The sequence below is a fragment of the Mesoplodon bidens genome (genome assembly GCF_964165515.1).
Source record: "Mesoplodon bidens genome assembly, chromosome: 14".
NCBI classification, from domain to species: Eukaryota; Metazoa; Chordata; class Mammalia; order Artiodactyla; family Ziphiidae; genus Mesoplodon; species Mesoplodon bidens.
The window spans coordinates 63,308,173-63,334,750 of NC_138170.1; the positions used below are offsets into that span (position 1 = coordinate 63,308,173).

At 34.9% G+C, this 26,578-nt stretch overlaps 1 protein-coding gene across 1 annotated transcript in view; it reads right to left on the reverse strand.

Moving 5' to 3' along the window:
- The window catches only part of BIRC6 (baculoviral IAP repeat containing 6), a 238,718-nt gene that overhangs the window by 84,166 nt on the left and 127,974 nt on the right, over positions 1-26,578 (reverse strand). The window contains 13 exon segments of the mRNA XM_081254965.1: positions 3,942-4,071; positions 4,549-4,692; positions 6,306-7,086; positions 8,101-8,322; positions 11,204-11,312; positions 11,560-11,816; positions 13,599-13,878; positions 16,311-16,511; positions 17,308-17,502; positions 17,650-17,746; positions 18,729-18,904; positions 19,856-20,418; positions 25,889-26,016. Coding sequence (XP_081111091.1) covers positions 3,942-4,071; positions 4,549-4,692; positions 6,306-7,086; positions 8,101-8,322; positions 11,204-11,312; positions 11,560-11,816; positions 13,599-13,878; positions 16,311-16,511; positions 17,308-17,502; positions 17,650-17,746; positions 18,729-18,904; positions 19,856-20,418; positions 25,889-26,016 — 3,283 coding nt within the window.

Sequence of the window (26,578 nt, forward strand, 5' to 3'; positions counted from 1 at the left end):
CGAGGAGAGATCTGTACAGAGAGTGAGCCCCAGTGATCTACAGAGGGTCTCCTCTAATCTGTAATGCATACTGACAAGCATTACATACAAGGAAACCACCTAAAGGGCAAGGAAAATACTTTTAAAAAGTAGCAAGGGGGGACTCCCCTGGTGGTCCAGTGGTAAAGAATCCACCTGGCAGGTTTTCCTGGTGGCACAGTGGTTAAGAATCCGCCTGCCAATGCGGGAGATGCAGGTTCAAGCCCTGGTCTGGGAGGATCCCACATGCCGCCAAGCAACTGAGCCCATGCGCCACAACTGCTGAGGCTGAGCTCTGGAGCCCGCGAGCCACAACTACTGAAGCCCGCGTGCCTACAGCCCGTGCTCCACAACAAGAGAAGGCACCGTAATGAGAAGCCTGCACACTGCAACGAGGAGCGGCCCCCGCTTACCGCAACTAGAGAAAGCCCGTGTGCAGCAGCGAATACCCAACACAGCCAAATTAAAAAAAAAAAAAAAAAAAAAGAATCCACCTTGCAATGCAGGGAACGCCGGTTTGATCCCTGGTCGGGGAACTAAGATCCCACATGCCGCGGGGCAACTAAGTCCGTGCGCCACAATTACTGAGCTCGCGTGCCACAGAGCCCACGTGCCCTGGAGCCTGCAAGCCACAACTAGAGAGAAAACCTGCACGGCACAACTAGAGAGAAGCCCGCACACCGCAAAGAAGAGCCCGTGTGCTGCAAAGAAAGATCTTGCATGCTGCAACTAAAACCCAACACAGCCAAAAAAATTAAAAATAAATAAATATTTTTTTTAAAAAGTAGCAAGGGGATGAATCTCAGGTTCTAAAATGAGGGCTAGAATACTTAGTATTCCCAATGCCTAGTGAATTTCTAACAGAGTTCTCAGAAGAGTATAACCTCAGCAGTGGGGCCAAATTAACCCTAGACCTCCATTTTCAAATGTGGTACTGTGTTTCTATTCCAGTAGAGTACCTCCTTAAAAGTAAGTCCATTAAAATTAAAAAACTAGTTCCTTAGTCTCACCAGACACATTCTATATGCATAAAAGCTACTGCACTAGATAGTATAGGGTTATAAAATATTTCCATCATCACAGTAAGTTCTGCTCTAAATTAACAGCTGCTCTGGTCCTACCTAACAAAGCTTATTAAAAGCTGGTCCTAAAAGTAATGTTCTGTTTTTAAGTAATATAACTACATCTCAGAAAGAAATAAAAAATATTTATCAGAATACAAAAATATCCACCACCTAGAAAGTAAAAATCACATTGTCTGGCATCCAACGAAATTTTCTAGGCAAATTAAAAAAGCAGGAGCTTCCCTGGTGGCACAGTGGTTGAGAGTCCGCCTGCCGATGCAGGGGATGCAGGTTCGTGCCCCGATCCAGGAGGATCCCACATGCCGCGGAGCGGCTGGGCCCGTGAGCCATGGCCGCTGAGCCTGCGCGTCCGGAGCCTGTGCTCCGCAACGGGAGAGGCCACAACAGTGAGAGGCCCGCGTACCGCAAAAAAAAAAAAAAAAAAAATTAGTAACACACAATCCACAATGAAAAAAAATATCAATGTAAACAGATCAATATATTCAAGACACTAGGGACTTCCCTGGCAGTCCAGTGGTTAAGGCTCCGCGTTTCCACTCCACAGAGCGCGGGTTCAATCCCTGGTCAGGGAACTAAGACCCCGAGTGCCAAGCAGTGAGGCCAAAACAAACAAAAAACAAAAAATCAAGACACTAGAAGAAAGCTTGTACACTTTAAATAAAGAGAAGGACATATATAAAAAAGAACCAGATATAACTTCTAGCAGATTAGACACTGAAGTCAATTTGAAAATAGAGCAACATAAATTACCAAAAGTTTTAAATACAGGGGGAAAATGGGGGGAAAAAGGAACAGAGCTTCAGTGAGCTGTGAAACAACTTCAAGAGGCCTAATAAATGTGTAACTGGAATCACCAAAAGAGAGGAGAGTGACGGGGAGACAGAATATATTTGAGAAACTAACAGCCAAAAAATTTCCAAATTTGATGAAATTTATACACCCACACAGATTCAAGTTCAAAAACTCAAATCATAAGAAACATGAAGAAAACTACAAGGTATATTATTTGATGATAATAATAATCAAGTTGCTTAAAAACAATAATAGAACTTGAAAAAAAAGGACACATAACCTTTATTATTTGAAAGCAGTATAGTCGAAAGCTATAGGCAGTGGGTAAAAGTATGGCTTGAATAATTTTGGATTACTTGTTTTCATACATGTTAATAAAATACACATGCACATGTTAATATATCCTAAGATATGGCTAAATATCACAAATACACCTTAAAGTACCAAAGCATTGCTAAACAAAGGTTAAATTCAGCACTTAGAAGTTTCTGATATTTGCTCAGGATAACTTTGTTGGACTTTTTACTAGGATGTACTATTCTTCCACAGCAATAAGTTTTATTTGTTAATTTTTAGTTAATAAAAGGAGCTATTTTGTTAAATATCCTAAACGACAGACAATGACATTTTAGAAAATAGTATTCATTTAAAGATAAATAAAAATGTTAAATTTCCAATTATTTTGTACTATGTCTATACTTTTCCATTATCAAGTTAAATGTAAGAAATCTCAAAAATTGAATTTTAGTACTCTTCCCCACTTCCTTCCTTCAATTAATTAAAAATTTTTTTCATCATGTAGAAGGCACAATTTCAGAAAATTGAAATTAGAAAAAAGTCTGTAAAGTCAAATTTTCACAAAAGTTTAGCTATAACAGGTAAGGTGGACATTTTCAAATAAGAAAAAAATGTTACACATTTATAATATATTCTAACATTTTACTGTGTAACATGTAAAAATGTAGGAAAGTATTATAATTTTATGCACACATTTCTGTTAGATGCAGTGTCTAAAACTGGTAAAGAATCTTTTCTACATTATTTTCTCAAAGTGATCATATCTGTTCACATGGTTTAACTTACCATCTATGTACGTATGTATGGTAACAACTCCCAAATCTCTTCAACTCAGTCTTTTATTCTAAGTTTAGATTTATATTTCCAACTAACAAATAGCGCCAGTTTTTTTTCTGGATACTCCTAACTTCTTTCAGTTATCAGTGTTGCTTAAAGACTTAGGTACCCCCTCCCTCTAATGTACACAGATAGAAACACACCGACTTATATTTAAATTAAAATGCAAACATTTAAAATTTTCAGTTTATTTTTTATTCTGACAACATACAAAAGATCATAAATACTTTGAGAGGCAGAATATATGTCCTGCTCACTTTTACAACCCTAGAAGAAATTACTGTGTTTACACATAGCAGATGCTCAATGAATTCAACACTGATTAGAATTTCTGAGAGGCAATAAACCCAAACTAACCACAGTCAATTTGTATTCTACCTCAAAAAATGCTTTTACTTTAATAACTTATATCCTGTTTAAAGGCATCATCGGAGAGCTCTTGAAAAACCTAGGGGAAACGTGCTCTCTGCTTTCTTCACTGTTATAAACAATAAGGTCACCAGTTGATTCTACCTACTGACTACTCATTTCTCCCCTAGATTTAGTAAATGTTTATTACTTAGAATTCTGTCATGCAACCTAATATACTGTAATTCATCTACTATAACACAGCCCGATGGTTTATCCTGACAAAATTCCATCAATGGCTTCCCACAGCTTGTCTACATTTCCAACTGCCCATTCTGTCATTACTACACATAACACACATCACAGCAAAAGAATTACATGCGCTGGAATGTACTGTACATTTTGTCCACTGCATCATGCTTCTAAATGTGAAGCTATCTTGACCTTTTCTAGTCATTAAATGGTTGGTGAGTGAGTGAATGCAATAAAATTATAAAAATAATAAAATTCCTATATACATCTAACATAAAGTTAAAGAAACACAAATATTTAAATGTGACTTGCCTGACACTCTGTCAAGAACTTCCGATAATGTTGTTGAGACGGGCAAATGAAGTGTACGGAACTTGTGGCCTGCTCCATACATTGGATGCTGGATGACATGGCTAGTAGCATTAATTCTACCCTTGTACAGCTGGAAATAAATTTAAAAGAAATTAAGAAGGTTTTTTTTGAAATGTGTATCATTATATAACAATTTCAGAAGCATAAAAAAACAAACAATTCAGTAATGCATACAAAAATGTAAAGAGTTTATTTTATATATTTCTTCAAATGTGGCATGTCTGCCATGCGATTTGTTCATCATACTTTGCATTAGCACTATTGTACCTAATAATCTGTCAATCCCCCCCCCAATCAAATTATACTATTCATGGCAAGTTACAGCTAGGTTATTCTGGACAGAGAGGGCTAGCTGAGATTTTTAAGTCCTATCCTTAAGTATAAAGGTTGTGCTAGTTTCACTTTGCTAGCACAACCTCTAATTTCTAATTTCATTTTATTTCATTAGAAATTAGAACGGAGATAACTGAAAGCTCTGACATGAAAACATAAAATATTTTTACACACAGCTCACCATAAAGATTTAATTTAATTGTTGAATACTCACTGGGCAGGGAGACTGAAGAAACATTGTCACTTTCTCATCCTCTAACATCAGCTGCAAAAATAATCTACGTACAAACCCTGAAATGTTCCCTGATGTTGGAAGGTTCCCTCTTTGAGGAGACGTCTGAAATAGTTCACAGAGAACCTGGCAAAGTGAGAGATTTAAAAAGTTAAATGAGGTGTTTACTTGTAGCTTTATATTTTAAAGAACAAAGAGGAAATTTAAAATGTGGATTAATAAGTGTATCTGAATTCATCAAATCAGCAATTAAAGAATATACAGAAGTAGACAAAAAGTTAAAAGTGAAATCCAAATTTCTGTGGATGAGAGAAGTTACTACTACAGGGTTTTCACATAATAAATACCCAGCAAAACCAACTTAATTTTAACTTCAGTCAATATCAATGTGGTTACAATACAATAAAAATTTTGAAAAAATATATTAAAAATATAAAACAAAGCCTTAACAAGAAGCTAAGAGATGATTATTAGGCCAGAAGACAATGGAACACAAAGTTTCATACTACCCACAGGCACAAACCAAATTGTCAAATGTCCATATTCAAGGACTTGGTTAAAATTGGTAATTTAAGCATTTCTTTCAAATTAGACACATTAAGTAGATACAGTTTCCCAATAATTAATTACTTTAGGCAACAAAGTATCTTCCTCTTCTTAAAGTTAAATCATTCAGTATTTTTTGAAAATTATGATAGCTCATCCTTCTAGATTCTAAAATTATGATAGCTCATCCTTCATTAATAGTTTAACCTGAATAAGCACTATCAAATAAGGGGGTAAAAAAAGAAGCTGGTTCCTATTTATTGGTGTCTACCATGTCTCAGACAGGCTCTATGCTAGATACTTCATATACATTATCATATTTAATCCTCTAAAAAAAAAAAACCTTCTGAGAGGCAGGTATTACTATCTCTATTTTACAGTTTAAACAACTTGCTGAAGATCACAACAGACAGAAAGCAGCAGAAACTGGCAAAAGTAACTAGAATTATGCTCCAGATAACTCCAGCTTTCAAGATTTTTGGCCTTGTGGACTTAATACAATAAAATCATCTTTCATACCTTTAATGTGATTTGTCAGGAGTCTCCTATCTGAAACTTATTCTAATGTCTGCTTCATTAGAAGCAAATCAACAGCTATAACAATCCGGTTACTACAAAATGCAATGCCTCAATGCTGTGAGGCACTTGATGGCCACCTTCAAGTGGTCAATCCTGTTCCAATAGCTGAAGCGTTGTTTTTTTGGGTTTTAAAATATTTTTATTTATGTATTTATTTGGCTGTGCTGGGTCTTAGTTGTGGCATGCGAACTCTTAGTTGCAGCATGTGGGATCTAGTTCCCTGACCAGGGATCGAACCCAGGCCCCCTGCATTGGGAGCATGAAGTCTTAGCCACTGCATCACCAGGCAAGTCCCTGAAGCGCTGTTCTTTTGATTAGGGGCGGTTTTTTAAAAGGAGGAATGTATGATCTTTAGCTAGGATCTCCATGAATTTGCCCATCATTCATCAGAAAGAATAACTGATTTATGTAACAGTTGAGGAGAGCAGGGAGGAGATATCAGTACTTAATTTTAATTATGGTTTAAATTCAAATCCTTAAATGCACCCAACCCCAAACTTCACCATCACCTGGCCTTAATACATGAAACTTTCTGAACTAATTTCAAGAGTGCCATGTCACAGCACATTAAAATAATAAGACACTGGAACATAAGCCAGTTTTTCTACTCTTACCTGGGCCATCAGCTTTTGATTATTAGGGTGACATGAAATGCACTGCAGAAAGAATGCAACAGTTGCATTCTCAATTGCTGTCCTCTGTTGAGTAGTCAATCCTGTTGTAGCAGCTGAAGAAAGAGAAGCTGATCTTGCACTGGTCTGTTGTGCACCTAAATTATGTCCTCCAGAAGTGGACCCAGAGTGACACAATAAAAACAGAAGTGCTGTCCACAGCGGATTGACTTCAGACCCACCAAGCCAGTCTTTCATAATATGGCTATTGCCAACTTCTGTCAAAAACCTAAGAATAGGAGCAACCAGGTCTGCTGTGATAGGCATCTTATTACATTGTTGTGGAACGTGATGCCGCCTGAGTTTGTCCTGGGAAATATCTATTGATTGAGCAATGCTTTCAGAATAAGAAATGTGGCTAAAACAGAAACTAGCCAGACTCCTCACAAGAAGAGAAGGCAAACCTGAGTCCAGTAATTGTTTGATAGCTTCTGGAGATTGAGAAGAGGAAGCAAGGGTTGCCAAATGTGATTCAGTTAGTGCAAGAGGTGCTTGTGCGTTTTTAGAGTCATCTGTTAAAGATGAACTAAGATCTTGCTTTTTGCTATCATCTGTCATGGACAGTCCATGGTGACACTGCATTGGAGGAGGGGTAATTCCCATCCAGCCCATAAGCAAAGAAAAATAACTTGGGTGTATGTGACACATCGAGCAAAGTAGACTGTCAACAGCTTTCTTCAAAACCATATTGCAGGAAAGAGACATGGACCAATTAAAAAGTAACCTAGGGAATAAAAGATACCATGTTAACAATATATATATATATTGAGAAAGACCTCTTTGTCAATTATTTCTACTAGAAATCACTTTCATGAAAATTATAGAGTTTGACATTCAATATAATGACACTGTAATGTTTCAGGGAAGACTAATTGTGATAAACATCATTAAGTACTTCAGTAGATTGGAAGTTAGATTAGATTTGTAAAATGAGTATAGAAAACCAAGAGATCTATATCAAAATGGTTCTACCATTCTCTGTGTGACCTCAAAAAAATGACATAAAGAAACAATTAAAAAAATTATACATAAGAAATGTCTAGACTGAATTCGACATTATTAATGGCTTTAATTCATATCTGCAAAATGAAAACTGTTAGTAAGTTTCACTAATAAGTCATGGATTATGCCAACTGACAGGACCAAATATGAAAATGACAAACTAGAGGACAAAAAGCCAACCTTTTGAGTCATGGAACTCTTCAGAAATAAATATTATATTTTGCTATAGACTTAGTAGTTATTAGGCAGTCAGCTCAACAAAGCCTTAACTGAGTATGGTGAAGAAATGTGGGTTAAGTGGAAACTACTTGTCAAAAGAACAATCATAACAGCCATCTAGAAAGAAGTAAAAACAACCAATTGTAAAAACCGTCTAAAGTAGTCTCTCAAAATTTCTAGCTACACTTTCCCTCAAAGTTGCATATTAAAGATAAAAGAATCTGGCAGGTAAATTTGCAGATGAGAATAAACATTATGACCTGCAGGAGAATATATTAAACATTCCAATTTTAGGTGGGAAAAGCAGCAATGACACTAATGTAGCTTCTTAAAACTTGAAGATAAATTAATTAAATTTGTGTAGCATCTCATTTAGAAATTATACTGATTATACTTAACTAGTACTTTTTGAAGTATTATTTTTATATAAATCAAAATGTAAAATGCTGTTTCATCAAGTAAAAATCTAAAGTGATCTAGTACTGGGGGAAAAGAGAATTTCACAAATCATACTTACTCAAAGAGCTCTCGGTCTAGCAGTGCTGGTAAATCATACTCTACCAGGAGCTCATAACTGTGCCACAGAATTGCTGCTACACAGTGCAAGTGAGAAGGAGATGGCATCAAAAGACCATACTCTACTGTTGAAGAGTTAGGACACATGTAGCTCATCCTGCCACTTCTTTTCATAGCAGCCACTCTTGCAGAATCACTGACCCATTTTAACAAGGCCTGAATTCTTAAAAGAAGAAGATGAATTTAAAAAACCAATTATATTCCAGCTGACATTTAAAACAGATAAATATCACCACTGCATGTAAGCAATGTATTTATCAGAATAATATACTGATTTTTCTCAGTAGTTTTAATATATCAATAAAATAGGAGGAAAAAGGAATTATACAATCAATAAGGTCATAGTAACTCTAATTTTCCAAAAACCCTACCAATCTTAAGCAATGAAAATGTTTGAGATAACTCAAGTCTAATTCAGCAAATAAACATTGATTCTTACCTCATTTATGACAGAATATATAAATATCTAGAATTACAGGATACACAGCTTAAAAAAACTCACTCTCTCCTCTAAATTTTCACTCACCTTGTAACAAATCCACATACCACAGAGCAGTGATCTGGGGCCAGTTCTTCATTGTGCAGAATTTCATGCAATACAGCATGAAATGTTTCACAACTCTGGCCCCCAAACATTAAATACTAGTAGTAGCCACCCACCCTCTTTCATAATAGCCCCAACATATGTTCTTTTTCAAGTGCCACTCTACACTCAATCCCCTAGAGCTGGAGACCACAAAATGAAAGCAAAAGGCTTTTTAAAGCAATGCTTTGGAGTTTGTATTTTGGGGGGGGTGGGAGTGAGATTTATTGTCAAGTTCTTAAAACACTGTATTTATCTTTGTTTTTATTTACTTTTAAATGTCTAGTTTAGAGCACAAGATTCTCTGCTTCAGGGTAAAAGAAATGGGAATTGGAATGTATATAATACTACTTAATCCCTCTCTCTACCCTGAAGGACTGAAGGGTAAGATGCTTTAAATTTCATATGACAGGACATAAGGACAAGTCATAGAAAAAGAAGGGAGATGAGGCAATTACAGAAGAGTAACATTTTCTAGAAAAACAGCAGCCAACAATCTTGTCATTAATGTTAGTTCTGAAACATTCTGAAATATTTACATTTGCATTTATGCTAAGAAAATAATTTTAAGTACAATTTTCTTATGATAAAAAAAATTTTTTTAATCACAAGAGATTTAAAGAAACCTATTCTAGAAAAACATTTAGCACGTATTTTTTTTTTTTTTTTTTTTTTTTTTTTTTTTTTTTGCTGTACGCGGGCCTCTCACTGTTGTGGCCTCTCCCGTTGCGGAGCACAGGCTCCGGACACGCAGGCTCAGCGGCCACGGCTCACGGGCCCAGCCGCTCCGCGGCATGTGGGATCTTCCCAGACCGGGGCACGAACCCGTGTCCCCTGCATCGGCAGGCGGACTCTCAACCACTGCGCCACCAGGGAAGCCCTAGCACGTATTTTTAATGTATTTTTAAGTCCCATTAACCATTATGATTTGACATAAATTCATATTTACTTTGTCAAAAATACTCCAGTATATTTTTAAATATAATACAGGTATCACATAGTTCATATAAAGCAAAAAGTTTAATGGAAAGGAAGTCAGCCTATTTAATATTTTAAAGTTACCCTGCTGAAACTAATTATACTTTGTTAAATATGTCCTTTAAATATTTTTAATCCAGAGAACATGAAAGCAATGAGCCTAAACTAAATGAAAGCTATTACATTACCAGAGATTAAGTAACAATTTTTCCGAGATGCCTTCACTGTCTGGCACTCTAATTCATATCCTTAAGTCTGACCTACGTAAATCTTCCCTTATGAGTGACACTGCTCTGTCTTCCCAATCCTGAGGGCACAAGCTGAACTCAATAAACTTTACCTCTCCAGTATTAGCACAATGCCAAGCATACAGCAACTACTCGGTAAATAGCTATAAAATGAGTAAGCATCCACAAAAAATAATCTGTTAATAATTTATGAAGTTCATACCAAATGATTTCACTTTAAACACAAACTAGTAACAATATTAAAGAATATTAATTGGATATAAAATATTCAATATACTTCAAAGGATATTAACTCAGGAAACAATCTCTAGCATGAAGATAATTTATATTATTTATAGAATCACACACTCTATAAATAAGTTCTTCAGATACGGATGATATACATAAAACCAGAGAATGCCAAAGTATCATTCAAAAATTTATCAACAAAAACATGTTTCAAAATTACTTGGAGTCCCTATCAATTTGGAGGTAAAAGACATCAAGGAAGATTTCCACTAGTAAAACGCATCTAAAATTACCTATATTGAAAGATCACTAAACATTTAGGTGAAACATTCAGATATTATTTACTTGGTATGATAGTGTTTCACTTTGTGGTAGGAAGCAGGAGAAAGAGGGTAAGGAGTATATGAAAAGTTGTCCGTGAATAATATAATCAATAGCAATAAGTAATCAATAAAAACAAACATTATTACTATTAACAAAATACTCCAAGTACCTAATATGGACACAATATTCCTATATTTCTATATGTTTAGTAACACCTAAGCTTAACTTTTATGAAAAGATCTAAAAAGAAAGCATTCCAGGACTTGCCTAGTTATGCACTAGTTAAGAATCCACCTGCCAACGCAAGGGACACAGGTTTGAACCCTAGTCTGGGAAGATCCCACATGCTGCAGAGCAGCTAAGCCCATGCGCCACAACTACTGAGCCTGTGCTCTAGAGCCCGCGAGCCACAACTACTGAGCCCGCGTGCCACAACTACTGAAGCCCATGCTCTGCAACGAGAAGCCACCACAATGAGAAGCCCACGCACCACAATGAAGAGCAGCCCCCACTCGCTGCAACTAGAGAAAGCCCACAAGCAGCAACAAAGACCCAACGCAGCCAAAAATAAATAAACTAATTAATTAAAAAAAAGAAAAATAAAGCATTCCAAGTAACATTCACTACATGTGATCATGTGTATGTGTGTCCTCATATGAAAACTGAGATCACCACATACCTACCTGTCTTTTGTTCCAGGATCCTGAGTTGTCCCAAGCTGGTAAAGAATATCTATTGTAGAGTCAGAAGAGAGTCCATTCAGTCTTCCAAAAAGTAAAGGGCTATTCAAATCTTGCAACAAAGAATCAAAAGGAAAAATTTGCTAAATAAGCAAATGGGATGAGAAGATTTGCTCAATTTAATCTTAAATTATTCATTAAAAATAACTTCTGTAAATTTCAACAACAAAAACAAAACTCCAAAAATAATGAAGCCATAATGGAAGTTAATTTCAGAAACAGAATTAATCAGAAATATCACATAGTTCAACTGTCATTATTTTGCAGATATGTAAAAATTAAAATATCAAAATTGTCACCTGTAGGATCACTGCCTGATGCTGCACAATTTCTCAGAAGAATGTCTATAAGCTTCAAGCCAATTCTAGTGGACTGCAGTCCTATCTTTACAAGCACAACCTCAATGTTGGGGGAATGCATTCCACAGTACGGAGACATCAATAAGGCAGCACAAGTCTGTAGCAGATTAGCAGTAGGTGCAGCTGCACTTGCCATCATCCCTTCCAGATCACTTATGTGAGTAAGGCAATGATGTAATAACCGTAACCATCCAATACTGAAATACACAACACAAAATGGCCTATATGGGTAAATTTAAGTAGCTTAAATTACTTCAGGGGAAAACAAAACTTCTCAAAGATATCAGCATGTTGTGGATGGGCCTAAAGATTGTCATACCGAGTGAAGTAAGTCAGACACAGAAAGACAAATATCATACAATATCCCTTATATGTGGAGTCTAAAAAAAAGGGGTACAAATGAACTTATTCACAAAACATAAGTAGAGTCATGGATGTAGAAAACAAACTTATGGTTACCGGGGGTAAGCGGGGGGAGGGATAAATTGGGAGATTGGGATTGACATATATACACTACTATATATAAAATAGATAACTAGTAAGAAACTGCTGTATAGCAAGGGAACTCTGCTCAATACTCTGTAATGACCTACACGGGAAAAGAATCTAAATAAAAAACAAGGAGAGGATATATATTTAAAAAAAAATTCCTGGGCTTCCCTGGTGGCGCAGTGGTTGAGAGTCCGCCTGCCGATGCAGGGGACACGGGTTCGTGCCCCGGTCCGTGAGGAGCCCACGTGCCGCGGAGCGGCTGGGCCCGTGAGCTATGGCCGCTGGGCCTGCATGTCCGGAGCCTGTGCTCCGCAACGGGAGAGGCCACAGCGGTGAGAGGCCCGCGTTCCGCAAAAAAAAAAAAAAAAAAAATTCCTTGTGACTTATAAAGCAGAAAAAAAAGAAAAAAACGAAAAGATCAGCATGTTGTATTTCATAAGTAGCACCAATCTACGTTAAAAAAGAATACTTTTAGAATACTGTAACATCAATAAAGAATTAAACACACAGTAAGTTTCCCCTATAACATAAAAAAATACTTAAGTGCTAGTAGCATTTAGGAATTATGAACTTCCTTTTTATTTAATTAGTCAGGAAATGTTTTTGTATATACATATATTTATATGCATAAATATAAACTGCAAAGGATCGTAGAATTGCAAAACTGTAAAGTCTTGGCAGCTCAAGAATAAAGAAGAAATCCTAAATTTTTTTGTCAGGTAAAACTTACATTAAGACAATCTATAAAATTTCCAACCATCGGGGGCCTCCCTGGTGGCGCAGTGGTTGAGAGTCCGCCTGCCGATGCAGGGGATACGGGTTCGTGCCCCGGTCTGGGAGGATCCCATATGCCGCGGAGCGGCTGGGCCCGTGAGCCGTGGCCGCTGGGCCTGCGCGTCCGGAGCCTGTGCTCCGCAACGGAAGAGGCCACAACAGTGAGAGGCCCGCATACCACAAAAAGAAAAAAAAAAAAAAAAAAAAAAAAAAAAAAAAAAAAAAATTTCCAACCATCAAACATTACCAGAAGAATGTAAATTAAAGGATATATTCAGGTCCTTCTTTGTTTGGTCAGTCTGTATGCTTCAAATCTAACCCTCTGCAGACTGGCAACTTAGGAATTACCATATAGGGCTAGGTGCCTATCTATACGATCAATTTGTATGCTTCAGATGTATTCTTGGGGATAGGCATTTGGAAATGCTTACATAAGACTACAGTCCGAAGAACTGGAACCCACACCCACATATACCACATTGTGGATCATCCCCAGGATTAAACACACATAAATCTCAATTGTAACCAGCCTCAGGGTTTTGCTTCTATAGAATCATTCTTTATTACACTTAATAAAATTATGATATTATTTAGATACCTATGGAACAAAGAATTTCCTAAACTCTAAAAAAAAAAAAAAAACACAAACCACAGTATAAACAATTTCATGAAAAGCACAGAAAGGCTTTTCTTAATAATGAGAAACCACATACCTTGTTTTGGATACCTGATCTTCAGATGGAAGAAAAGGATTATTAACTGTTGCTGAAGAAGTGGTACCAAAAGCAGTGAGGCCCAGTAATTTAATCTGTGAAAGGCCTAATGTGCTGGCATCTCGTGGACGATGAAGTCTAAGGCAGACAGCAGAAGCCACTTCAGCTTTTACAAGCTGAATTTTTATGTAGGTGAGACCACTTGTGACAACAGGAGTGGATAATGGTAGCATATTTACCCCATCTGCACTTACTTCAACAGACACTGAGGATGGGCAGGCTACAGGAAGAGAAAATTGAACAATTACTAAAGGAAAAGTAAACTAGAGTTCATATTTTAGTGGCAATCCCAGTAAAACAGCAGCTTTCAGTTATATTCATTATGAACTCATAAAAAGAAAATGTATACACCAAGTCATACTTTGTCACTGACTTTCACCGTAATTGATTTTACAGCTATTATATGAAATTCACAGTATAATAAAAATTGTATTTAAAAAATTCTAACATTAACCTAAAAAAAAGAGTAACTGAAGATATGCAATCCACATGTACTTAATTCGCTCCAAGAAAACAAAAATAGGCAATTACTTACTCTATTATTTCTACTTTACTCAGAATTATCACCAACAATATGGTGATTAATATGCTATGGTTTACTGTTGTAAATAATTTGGGAAGAATGTAACTTAAAAAGTACTTTTTCACAAACTCATTATTTCACTACTACCATATTGCTATGATTTTAAACACAGTTGAGTTTAGAAATTGCTTTTGCCTCTAATCTGTTTTTGCCTTTCAAAATTTAAACAAACATCCAGAATACTTAAAAATAAAACCATTTCCTGCTAAAATTTAAGGAGGCTCAATGAAGTAATAACTGGCAGCTGTTATGGGAAAATTTCTTCCTCACAAACATGGAAGCCCATTTAATAAATTTATCTATCAACTAAAACAACCTTTGAACTTTGACTTTAATTTCAACTGTAAAATTAGGAAGTAACTTTTATTATATGCCAATTACACTCCTGGTTTACACTGAGAACTAGACAAGTCACATCAATTTTTAAATTTAATCTTACCTTTTGAGATAAGTATTATACACATTATTTAATCTCTTTGAATCTGTCAATACAAACTGACAAAGAGATTAAATAATCCAAACCCCCAAATGAACAAAGGGCACATTTTATATTCAAGCCCATGTTTGATTCTAAAGGCTATGTTATTTCCACTGGAACACACTATATCTTCAGTTTCTGCTCCAATCCAAAACCAAAATTATTAAGCACACTTGTATTGGAGAACACCTAACCCACTGATTTTTCATAATGTACAGAGTTCTCCATTGTAACATCCTTCCTGTCCCAATTCCTATGTGCAAATTCTAGCTACATTCCAAAGCCACCATTCACACGAACCACTTTCTCCTTCTGAATAAAAGGAGCTTCTGGGCTTCCCTGGTGGCGCAGTGGTTGAGAGTCCGCCTGCCGATGCAGGGGACATGAGTTCGTGCCCCTATCCCGGAGGATCCCACATGCCGCGGAGCGGCTGGGCCCGCGAGCCATGGCCGCGGAGCCTGTGTGTCCGGAGCCTGTGCTCCGCAACGGGAGAGGCCACAGCAGTGAGAGGCCCACGTACAGCAAAAAAAAAAAGAAAAAAGGAGCTTCTTCCTCATCTTAGATTATCCCCTAAGTCTTACACTGACTTATATTTTGCCATGTAATATAGTTATTTTTGACCTGCTAAAACACTGTGCATTAGTCTATCTTTCTTCTGCCATTTTATTCATTATATCTATTTTTATCTAATGTGTGGATTCCACAACTGTATTAGAGTATAATAATCTAATCTTGCAAATAAGTGGAAAAATTGATTCTTCCAAATATGCCAGGGGTCTACAAAATTCCCTATAGTTCTTCATTAAGTTACTGAGTGACATATGATAGTAATGAGAATCAATCAATGAAGATAAATGACTGTGACAACTTCAACAATTTTGTACAAATTATTATATTTATATTGAAAGAATTTGGGGACCATCATAAACGTAAAATAGTACTTCATATTCCTTCATGAATACCTGAAGGAGTTCCTGCTCCTTTTAATGTACAACTTGTTTTCTAAAAATTCTTTTCAATTATTTAACGTTGCAAAATTACAACAAAATGTATTCAATGAAAATGCATCACATGAGTGATACTCAAAATATTAAAAATCTAAAGATCATAAATATTCAAAATATCACACTCGAAGTATTAAGATAAAAAATTCTTTGCAGATGTAGTTACCTTACAATGGGAAGGGGAATCTATGCTAATTTCACGTTACAGAGCTAGGACTGAGGACCAGCCTAGAAAAACTAAGACTGCTGTCTACAGCTGTATAAACTAACTCATTTTATCTTAATGCTATATAGATAGCTTCATAAATTTGAGGGAAGAGGAAAGGCAAAATAATATATAACTAGAATATGTTTGTTTAAATTTCATCACACACTCTATTTGTTTCAGGGGAATAGGCATGTCAGTTCATTCGATGGGAAATGATTTGGTGGTAGTGTTAAATATTATATTAAAACTGTTCAAAATTAAGCGATCTGGAAATTGTATCTAAGTTAATCACTGTTTGCTGAGTATTTTTCTCATTTTTTAAATGCTTCTAAATTATAGTTTATTTTCATGATGGATCTTTACAAAAAATATTACTCACTTGCAAGAGATGCAAGGTGAGGTTGGATATGTATCTCTTTAAGAAGCACTGCTGCAGGAAGGTGAATGGTAAGGTCGCACCAAGCCTCCTCTGGCAGAAAGATGTAGGACCAAGCAGCAGAGCGAGCTCTTCTGTGGGGTGGCGTGGCCTGCAAAAGCACCTCAGCTGGTTGGGCAGTAGGACTGCTAGATGTGATTGTACCTACAGAAGTATTTTAAATAAAATTAAAACTTGCAAAAGAAACCCAATAAGGCATCAAGAACTATTCAAACCATAATAATTACACTAGAAAAATTAGCTAACAACATGAACACTTAATACTATGAATGTACTTAGTACATTTAGCATAATTTGTTACAGTATTCACAAAACCTCAGGACATCCAGTCAACTGGCAAGGCGACAAATTCACTGTTAACTGCTGCCTAATTTCTATGTACTAACATGTCAAATGAAAACTAAACTAGCAACAACAAATCTAGCACAGTAATTCTCAAATGATTTAAGTAAAAAACAATGTCCAATACAGGCTTCAACGTGAAAATAATCACCTTTATTCTAAATTGTCAATATTCATGAGTTAGAAATATGAAAAGAAAAATATAAAAAGAAACTATGTAGAATGGAAAAAAAGAATAACTATATAAATCTGAAACTTCTTATAAAAAAAAGTACCACTCAAAATAAGAAGGAACAAGTCCTTTAAAACTAACGTTTACAATGAAAACTGACATAAGAATCTACTATTTAGTTTCATAAATTGTGTTCTATTTAAACTCAGAAATAAAAACAAATTTTACTACTAAAGAATAATTAAAAACTTCCTTCTAATCAGTAGAATGTTTGGAAAACTATTACCTTTAAAATCAATGGCTTGTAATTGAAATGGTGATACTGTTAACACAATCAACTTACTATGACAACTATTTTTGCTTCATACCAGCCAATTAACTACTTCTTAAATTCATACCCATAAGATGAAATAACTCTTTTCTTACCCAGGGGTGCAAAGTTATGGATCCCTTCTGCATTGTCAGGCTCAGAAGCTAGTATTCGTGTTTTCAAAGTGCTGTCAACAGCTTTATTCGGACCAGAGTCAAGAAATTTCATAATAGTTGATACCATACTTCTTGCAGTGTTTACAATAGCCCTTGTACTAGTAACCATATTGTTGCAAATGAGCTGAACACCACCTAAATTTAAAGACAATACTAAATGAAAATTATCTTAACATAGATGATTTGACATTGAGTCAACTTTCACAGAAGACTACAAAAATAAAAACATAATTTACTATCGAATGATTACACTTAAATGACAGTTTTGTAACTTTGTCTTACCCATATCGTGGAATGCTTTCAAGGCATCACTAGTATCCAGTACTCTCAAAATGAACCACAATAATGGTTCAGATAACTGGCAAGTAGCGAGAGAGCCCTAAAAAAAAACCATACATGTATACTGTAATTTTTAAAAGGTGATTATTAATTTCCTGTGAATTAGGACAACTAAATTTCTTATTGAATGCAATATTCTTTTACAGTTAATTATTATAAAATGGCAACCTTAACCTAAATCACTAAATACAAAATGTCTGCCAAAATATTTAGGAAATCTTAACCTGAATCAAAAAGGAAGTGAACAGTCTCCTCTCTGAACTCAGCATTTTTTGCATCTGTGTTTACCTACTATTACCATTTTCTACCTTAAATTAATGTGCATCGATTTTGTTTTCAAGTAGACAGTACTTTCATCATTTAAAAATGTATCCTTCTCAAATATCTTTGTATCTTCCAATGGGGAAATATATACACACATGCAATGTATATTTATGAAAATGATAATTATACACTGACATATAGAAGATTCCTTAAGAAATTGTTTTAAAATCTGCTTTTGAAAAAAATGGTAAATGGACTGGAAATTAAAATAATCACACTGGCTCTTAAAATCTCATTTTTTAAAAAGGAAATTTAAAGAGTAGTAACATTCTAACCTATTTCTCTTTTAAAATTACCCTAACCCCTTTGAACTGAAAGGAAACTAAATACGTAACTTAAGCTTGAAAAAAAATACTCATATTAAATTTTCATATGTAACATCTATGAAGAACATGTTGGTTTTCAACTACGCTATGGTTAGGGGAAAGGAAAGAACTACTTCTTAAGACAATGGAAAGAAAATCTAAAATTTAGAAATATGTTAAACATTTTATTCTTACATCACTGTAGTCATCTTTGACAGTTTCAAGGAAACTTTCCTCTTCAACTTTTACTAGTAATCTATAGTTCTCACCTGCTGACTCCGTTCATTTTCCAACATATAACTAGAATACTCTGTCTCTGTCTTACAAATAATTCTCTGCTCCCATTGCTAGTAACTACTTAAATTACTGCAGTTGTTGCTGGATTGAACTTACCTGTCTGCCCATATATCCACAGGCCATATAGGTTAAAATTGGCTGCAGCATCATGTGAACTGTAGAAGCTTTTTTACTAAGTGTTGTCAGTATGGTAAATAATCCATCCCCAACTGATATGGCATCTAACCCACCATGAAAGTTTTCATGTTTGGTGAGATGTAATCCACTTGCCCCTAGTTTAAATAAAAAGATGACACATTTTTAAAAAGCATATCCTTAAAAACCATAATAATTAAAATAGAGAGTCTTAAAAGCCATTTTCCCCCAAAACCACTGAAGGATGGTACATAACAGCTGTGTGTGTGTATACATATACACATATCTAGAAATTAAAATATCTATCATAACATTTAGTAGAGGACGTTTTTTGGTATCTTTTATAGGAGATACCTCTGTTGTTGGTAACAATAAAGTTGCTCTATTACATGACTGAGGAACATCATTATACATACCAAAAAGAAAAGGAGAGAAAAATAAGGGATACTATTATGTAACTAAACTTCAAAACTTTTAATCAAAAAGATATGGTTGTTTCCCTTACATGAAAAAAGAAATACTAATAATCAAAAATATATCAAGAATGGATTTTGTCACAATTTACAGAAGTTTAATTAGTTTAAAAAATTAACATAGTATATTAGCTTTCAAATAGGTAGAAAAGTAAAGCAACAATATATAAATTTTACATTGATATATGTGTCATAGAAACTGTTAAACTTGAACAAAATTTTATACTTCACTTTTTAAAAAACTGTGAATAAATAAATCTTACTCATTCCCTAATACGAAATCTGATGTGAAATTCTTCATCTTTAAAATGTTAGCGGTACATGACTATAAATTATGGTACCTAACTTACAAGACTGATTTTTTTTTCTTAATTCACTACAAGTTATTTTGTTAGTATTTTCCAATTTTTAAAAAATTCACACTTAAAAATTTTCAACTGATGGAAGCCACTCTATAAAAGTTTTCACTAATAAAAATCAGTCATGCTTAGAAGTTTACAAAAAAGTAACTCTGCATTATAAAGTAAAAAGAAAATGAATTCATACATTGCTAAAGGAAAGAGATATAGTACTAGAAACAAGTATAAGATGAATATTCTTAATATTAATACGTACCAATTATCATCGCCATGGCACTGCTATTACACAGGCCCAGAGCCGACAAAATCTGGCTCATTATCTGTTGGTTGGCTAACACTAAGTCAGCGACATATGCAGGTGATCCTTGAATACTACTACTGCTTCCATTACCATCTTTGCCTCCTGAAACTTTTTCTTCATCTGAAACACTGTCTGTCGTATTGGTGCTCACAGACACTCTTGCACTGTATTCCCTATTGCCCGAAAGAGGCAGCTGTACTAAAATGTTAACCAGTTTTAACAAATCAAACATGAGTTGGTCTCTTGTCATTTCACCACAAACTGCTTTTGCATCACCTGGACGAATGAGGTTGGCAAAGAGTCCCCCAAAGCATGCTCGAGCACCCACTGAGCTATCTGAGCCACTTCGAGACATTACTTTGTCTGAGCAAGTGATATAGTGGTGCACTAAAAAAGTGACAGACTCTATCACAGCAGAAATAGTACTAACTGAAACAACTTCAAAATTCTGCTCCAAAGTGAATTCTAAGAGCTTTACTTGGGCATCAAGAGGTCCTTGGCCTGTCTGGAAGGCACCCCTGCAGAAAAAGAGAGAGGATTAAAAATTAATCCATTTTAAATTGTTTTGAAAGAAGTAACCACCAGAATACAAGAAAGCTAAACAATAATTAAACTCCTGGTATTCACTATTTCATTTTGTAGCAAAGAGTTTCCAGATCTTCCTGAGTCCTTCTTGTTCTTGCCTCCATTTTATCATACAAAATAAAAAATGAATTCCCTTCCAAATAGAAAACTGAAGGACAAGTAAATCAAAGAGATGATTTTGAAGCTACAGGCTAAAATAATTATATATCACAAGGCACTCCTCATAATGAATGAGCTCTGGTTTGTTACAACCTCAAATGTTAATTTAAACATTTCTTACTGATTTTGATTTTCAAAAATTAAGATTCAATCAAGTAATTCTTATGCATCAAAATTGAATGCTCTCAAGTTCTACTTATGCCTAAGAAATAGAAAGCTGGAAAGATCATCGGCCCCAACTTAACAATAAAAAAAGCCAAATTAACTCTAAAGTCGTAACTTTTCTTGAACCCATCAGAGAGCTAAGGTCAAAATAGTACCAAAAAGCCTGAAATCCATAGAAAGATAGGCACCTCCTCCAAGAAGACAGAATATGAGCATTGGCTTTCCTGTCGCAGAATCTGGGAAGTCGAGATGCTGGCAATATACATATGGGTAAGAAGAATTCAGCTAAAATACTTTACAAGCTGTTAAACCCCAGGTATGTAAGGGTGGTAACACTGAACCCTTGGAGCTCATACCCATTCACAGGCACCCTCCCTCACCATCCCTCACACATACCTTGCCCTGTGCATCTATTCCATCTGGCTGTTCCTGAGCTATACTTTATAATAAACTGGTAAAATAAGTAAAGTGTTTTTCCTGAGTTCTGTGAATTCTTCTAGCAAATTACTGAACCTGAGGGGGGGATTGTGAGACCCCCTGAATTTGTAATCAAATGATACAAAAGTGTGGGTAACCTGGGGACCTTGGACTTGTAAGTGCCCTCTGAAGTAAGGGCAGTCTTGTGCGACTGAGCAGTTAAAACTGTAAATTTGAGGCTAACTTTGGATAGTGGCAGAATAGAACTGAATTGTAGGACACAGGTTGATGTCAGATAATCAGGGAAATGGTGTTAAAAAAGACACCGTGTATTTGGTGCTAGTGAAAAAACCCTCAAATACCAATAGCTGCTTCCTACCACTGGAGAGAAGGAAATGCTCTCCTCAGAAATGGCCAGATACAAGCCAGAGTTTGGCTGACAAAAAGAAGGAAAAATTTATTGAGAAAGCTCCTTCCCCTGAGGTTCAGTCACAGAGGGCCTGCCAAAGACTGAGGCTGGACACAATATCGGAAAACACCTGCCATCACTAGGAGTCTAGTGAACATTAAGAAACAAGCAACAGCAGTTGACTGCTAGAGATGGAGCCATGGAGACAGAGTCCCTCTGTGGTACAAATGTATAAGGAACAACAAAAGCTAAGGATGGAACAATAAAATTGGAAACAACCCCCTTTACCCTGACTCACATCGAAACAGAAGCTAACTAGATCATTTTGAAGCTGACAAAACACAAAAGGTAACCATAGCAAGAATAAAACCAAAGCCAGGTCAAATCTTGAAGAGAGTGATTCAAATCCTCACACTAATCACCCAGTAGAAGAGGCTTGTCCATTTCCAGGCATAAATACTATTTACTTCAGTGTCTAAAAGATATGTGATTATCCAAAGCAAAAATTGTAGGGATGTATTATGTTTACAGCATATGTAAAAGTAAACATATGATACCTACATCACAAAAGATGAGAGAAAGAAACTGTAAATTTACTGCTGTAAAGTTCTTACATTATATGTGAGCTAAGGTATAATAATATATGAAAGCAGAATGTGATGAAATAAAGACGTATATTGCAAAGCTAGGGAAACATTATAATCAAAATTTCTTTGTTATAAATAATAATACTAGAAACAAAATGAAATCATTATAAAAATTACTTAATCCAAAAGTAGACAAGAAAAAAAATTTTTAAGCGAAGATTAGATTAAATAAACAAAACTGGCAAAGTGATAAATTTTAGTCCACTAAATCAATAACTACATTAAATGTAAAGTGGTCTAACAGATCAATTAAGAGACACATATTGTCAAACACTTATACAAGGAAAACTGAAAGAAGGAAATAATAACTATTAGAGCAAAATTTAATGAAATTGGAAATGAAAAAATAAAGAATATCAACAAAGCTTTAAGTTGGTTCTTTGAAAATATCAATAATATTATAAACCTCTAGCAAGAATGACCAAGATAAATAGATTAAAATTACCAATATCAGAAATGATAGAATGAATCAAACTATATACTATAAACATTAAAAGCATAATTTTAAAAATTACAAATAATGAATTCAACAACACAGATAAAATGAACAAATTCCTTCAAGACACAAACTGCCAAAGTTCACTTAAGAAGAAAGAAAACCTGAATAATCTTTTACCTATAAAATAAACAGAAACATTTTTCTGTTAATACAAAGAAAACTCCAGACCCTGCTTGCCTCAATGGCAATTACTATCAAATATTTAAATAAGTAATAATCCAATTTATACAACCTCTCCCAGAAAACAGAAAAGGAAGCACTCATTTTAGGAGTCCAGGATTATCTTGACATAAAAACCAAAGGCATTATTTTTAAAAATGCAAATATCTCTCATAAGCATAGATTTTGAAATCTTCAACAAAGCATTAACTACTTAAACAAGCAAGATATAAAAAGTATAATACATCATGACCGAGTGAGTATATACCCTGGGAATGCATACTGATCAACACTTAAAAAAAAAATCAATATAATTTATCATACCTACAGATTTTAGAAGAAACAATATATGATCATTTCAGTAGGTGCAGAAAAAGCAAAAAGACATACATATTATTCACTAACCACATGACTGTACAAAGAAAAATCCCAAATATATATATAACTCTATGTATAACTATATTTTTGTGTCTATGTCTATATGAATAACCATATCTGTATCTATAAATATACCTACAACTCCTCCCAAATTGATCTACAGATTGACACTTATTCAGTCACAATCGAGCAGAAGTGTTTTTTTGGTTTGATTTGTTTTTGTTTTTGTGGGGGTGGTGGGGGATCAATAAGCTGATCCTAAAACTTACAATGGAAAAGCAAAGAAAGCAGAATAGCCAAAACAACTCTAAAACAACAAGAACAAAGTTGGAAAATCCACACTACCAGACCTCAAGAAATAATATAAAAATACCAAACCAGTGTGGTATCGGAAAAGAACAGACAAAAACATCAATTCTATAGAGTCCAGAAATAGAGCAAAACAAATATGGTCAATTGAGTTTTGGAAAAAGGCAGAAAGAGAATTCAATTTAAAAAGGATGTGTTTTTCAACAAATGGTATAGTAACAATTTGACATCATCCACAACAAAAAAAAAGAAAAAAAGAAAAAAAAGAACTTACACCCAAATGCAAATTTTAACTCAATATAACCTACATGTAAAACCTAAAACAATAAAATTTCTAGAAGAAAGCATAGAGGATCATCTCTATGACCTTGGGTTAAGCAAGGATACTGTTATGAAACAAAAATAATAATAAATAAAAGAAAAAGCTGACAAAATTTCATCAAAATTAAAAGCTGCTTTTTCAAAGATACTGTTAAGAAAATGAAAATATAATCCACAGACCAAGAGAATATATCTGCAAAACACTTATGTGATAAAACTGAGTGCCCTCTTCATATGAAGTCTGGGTACTTCTTTTCAACCTATAGTATTAATTGAACTAAAAAGCTGCAGGCTAATTTATACGGATACCAGACACTTTCTTAAAAACATACAAAGAAAACAAAAGCTAAGAATATATTTGGGCCAATGTTATGGACCCAATTAAAGAAAATGTGCTAGAAAATGTATGAGGTGTGTACAGGGTGGAAGGGTGTGGAAGAGGAGCTCGAAAAAAAAATTCTAATTAGTTTTTGAGGCACGTAAACCTATAAATACCTTTACTTGTAAAAAAAGATATAAAAAATATATTTTTTAAAAAGACAGCATGTTATAAACTAAAACAAGATTGATATTTCTGTAGGAAATGTTTGAGTAAATGTATTGAATTTTCATATGAAACCTTTTACTGCTAGACCCTACATAGACAGAACTATACTAAAGTCTACACCTAATGAGTGTATTTAGAGGTCTCACATACAGTTTTTAAAAAAGCCTAGTTAAAAGAAAAATGAACTCCATGGTAACTGGCTTTTGCTTCTTCGTTGGTTTTATTTATATCACACAAAAACCTCAAGTTCACGTTTTCCAAGTACACAGATGCATATCATAACAGCAGGCTTTTGGTTTTGTGAATCTACTCCTTCCCACACCTGTGCTTCACTGTGTATACACTATAGACAAGTTGAACTACAACCACATTAGTGTCTTAAAATAGTTATAAAGGAGGAAGAAAACAAAGGAGGATAGTACTATAAAATTTTCTGCAGCTATGAAAGCATACTCCATATAAATTGTTTGCATTAATTTTTATATTGGTTTCAGGCATTTTGCTACTGATCTATGAAAAATAACTTATGAATAAATTATTATTTTATGGTAACTATTATAAATCATACCTTTTTCTGATTTCTAATATTTTTGAACTAATTTTTAACGAGTGATATAATCTACAAGTGAATTTAATCATTTTCTAACATACATTAATTTTTTAAAAATTTACTGGCACTTCCACAACGAAATTAAATAATAAAGATAGCAAACAGCACCTTTAATTTCTTCCTGATATTAATGGGAATTTTTAAAATAATCAAACATACTAGAGTTTGGTTTGTTCATAATGTTGTCTTTTATAACTTTAAGATGATACTGTTTATATTTCATTAAAAGTTTTATCAGAAAGTAATGTTGGATTTTATGAAATGTCTTAAACTATGACGAAAATGATTCATTAATATATGATATCGAAGCATTCACGCATTTTAAGAATCAACCCATCACAGTCACAGTTTATTCTTTTTAACCTATTGCCTGACTTTGGTAATCAATTTATTTAGGATTTCTGTATGAGATTAGTATTTAATTTTCTTTTTTAAGATATCTTTTTTGGGTTTTATCAAATATAGGTTTCAAATAAAGTTACTGGTAGCTTTAATTCTCTACCTGTATTCTAGAAGTAAATTTGACCTAGAAGGTTTATAATTCCTAATCTATGAACCCAGTATTCCTTTCACAATAGAAGGAGTTCAGGATCTGGGAGAGTCATAATGAAAAGAACTGAAAACAACTGGGAAACATACCAATAAACCTTTCCCTCTTAATTCCTAATATTGTCCTGCTTATCTGTTCCCAGATAAACTCCCAACAAATGCTAAGGGAAAATTAATTTGGAGGATTACCTATTGCTTCTATATCAGGAATATATGTAACACCTTGAAATTTACCTTTCTGTTGAAAGTATATGAATTAGCTTGAGCAAAAATTCACTGAATATCTGAGGACATGTTGAAGAAAGATGCACTTGTAATCGGGTAAGAAATTCTTGCATAGCTTGCGTAGCTGTTGGACCAACCTGAAGAGAAATGAAATTCTGTTGACAACTGCTTACTGATCCCATCTACAGAATTATTCATTTAAAAAGTATCATCTGTATGTCTTCTTTGGAGGAATGTCTACTTAGGTCTTCCGCCCATTTTTGGATTGGGTTGTCTGTTTTTGTGATATTGAGCTGCATGAGCTGCTTGTATATTTTGGAGATTAATCTTTTGTCAACCTAAATGTCCATCAACAGATGAATGGATAAAAAAGATGTGGCACATATATACAATGGAATATTACTCAGCCATAAAAAGGAACGAAACAGTTATTTGTAGTGAGGTGGATGGACCTAGAATCTGTCATACAGAGTAAAGTAAGTCAGAAAGAGAAGAACAAATACCGTGTGCTAACGCACATATAAGGAATTTTAAAAAGTGGTTCTGGGGCTTCCCTGGTGGCGCAGTGGTTGAGAGTCTGCCTGCCGATGCAGGGGACACGGGTTCGTGCCCTGGACCGGGAAGATCCCACATGCCGCGGAGCAGCTGGGCCCGTGAACCATGGCCGCTGAGCCTGCGCGTCCGGAGCCTGTGCTCCAC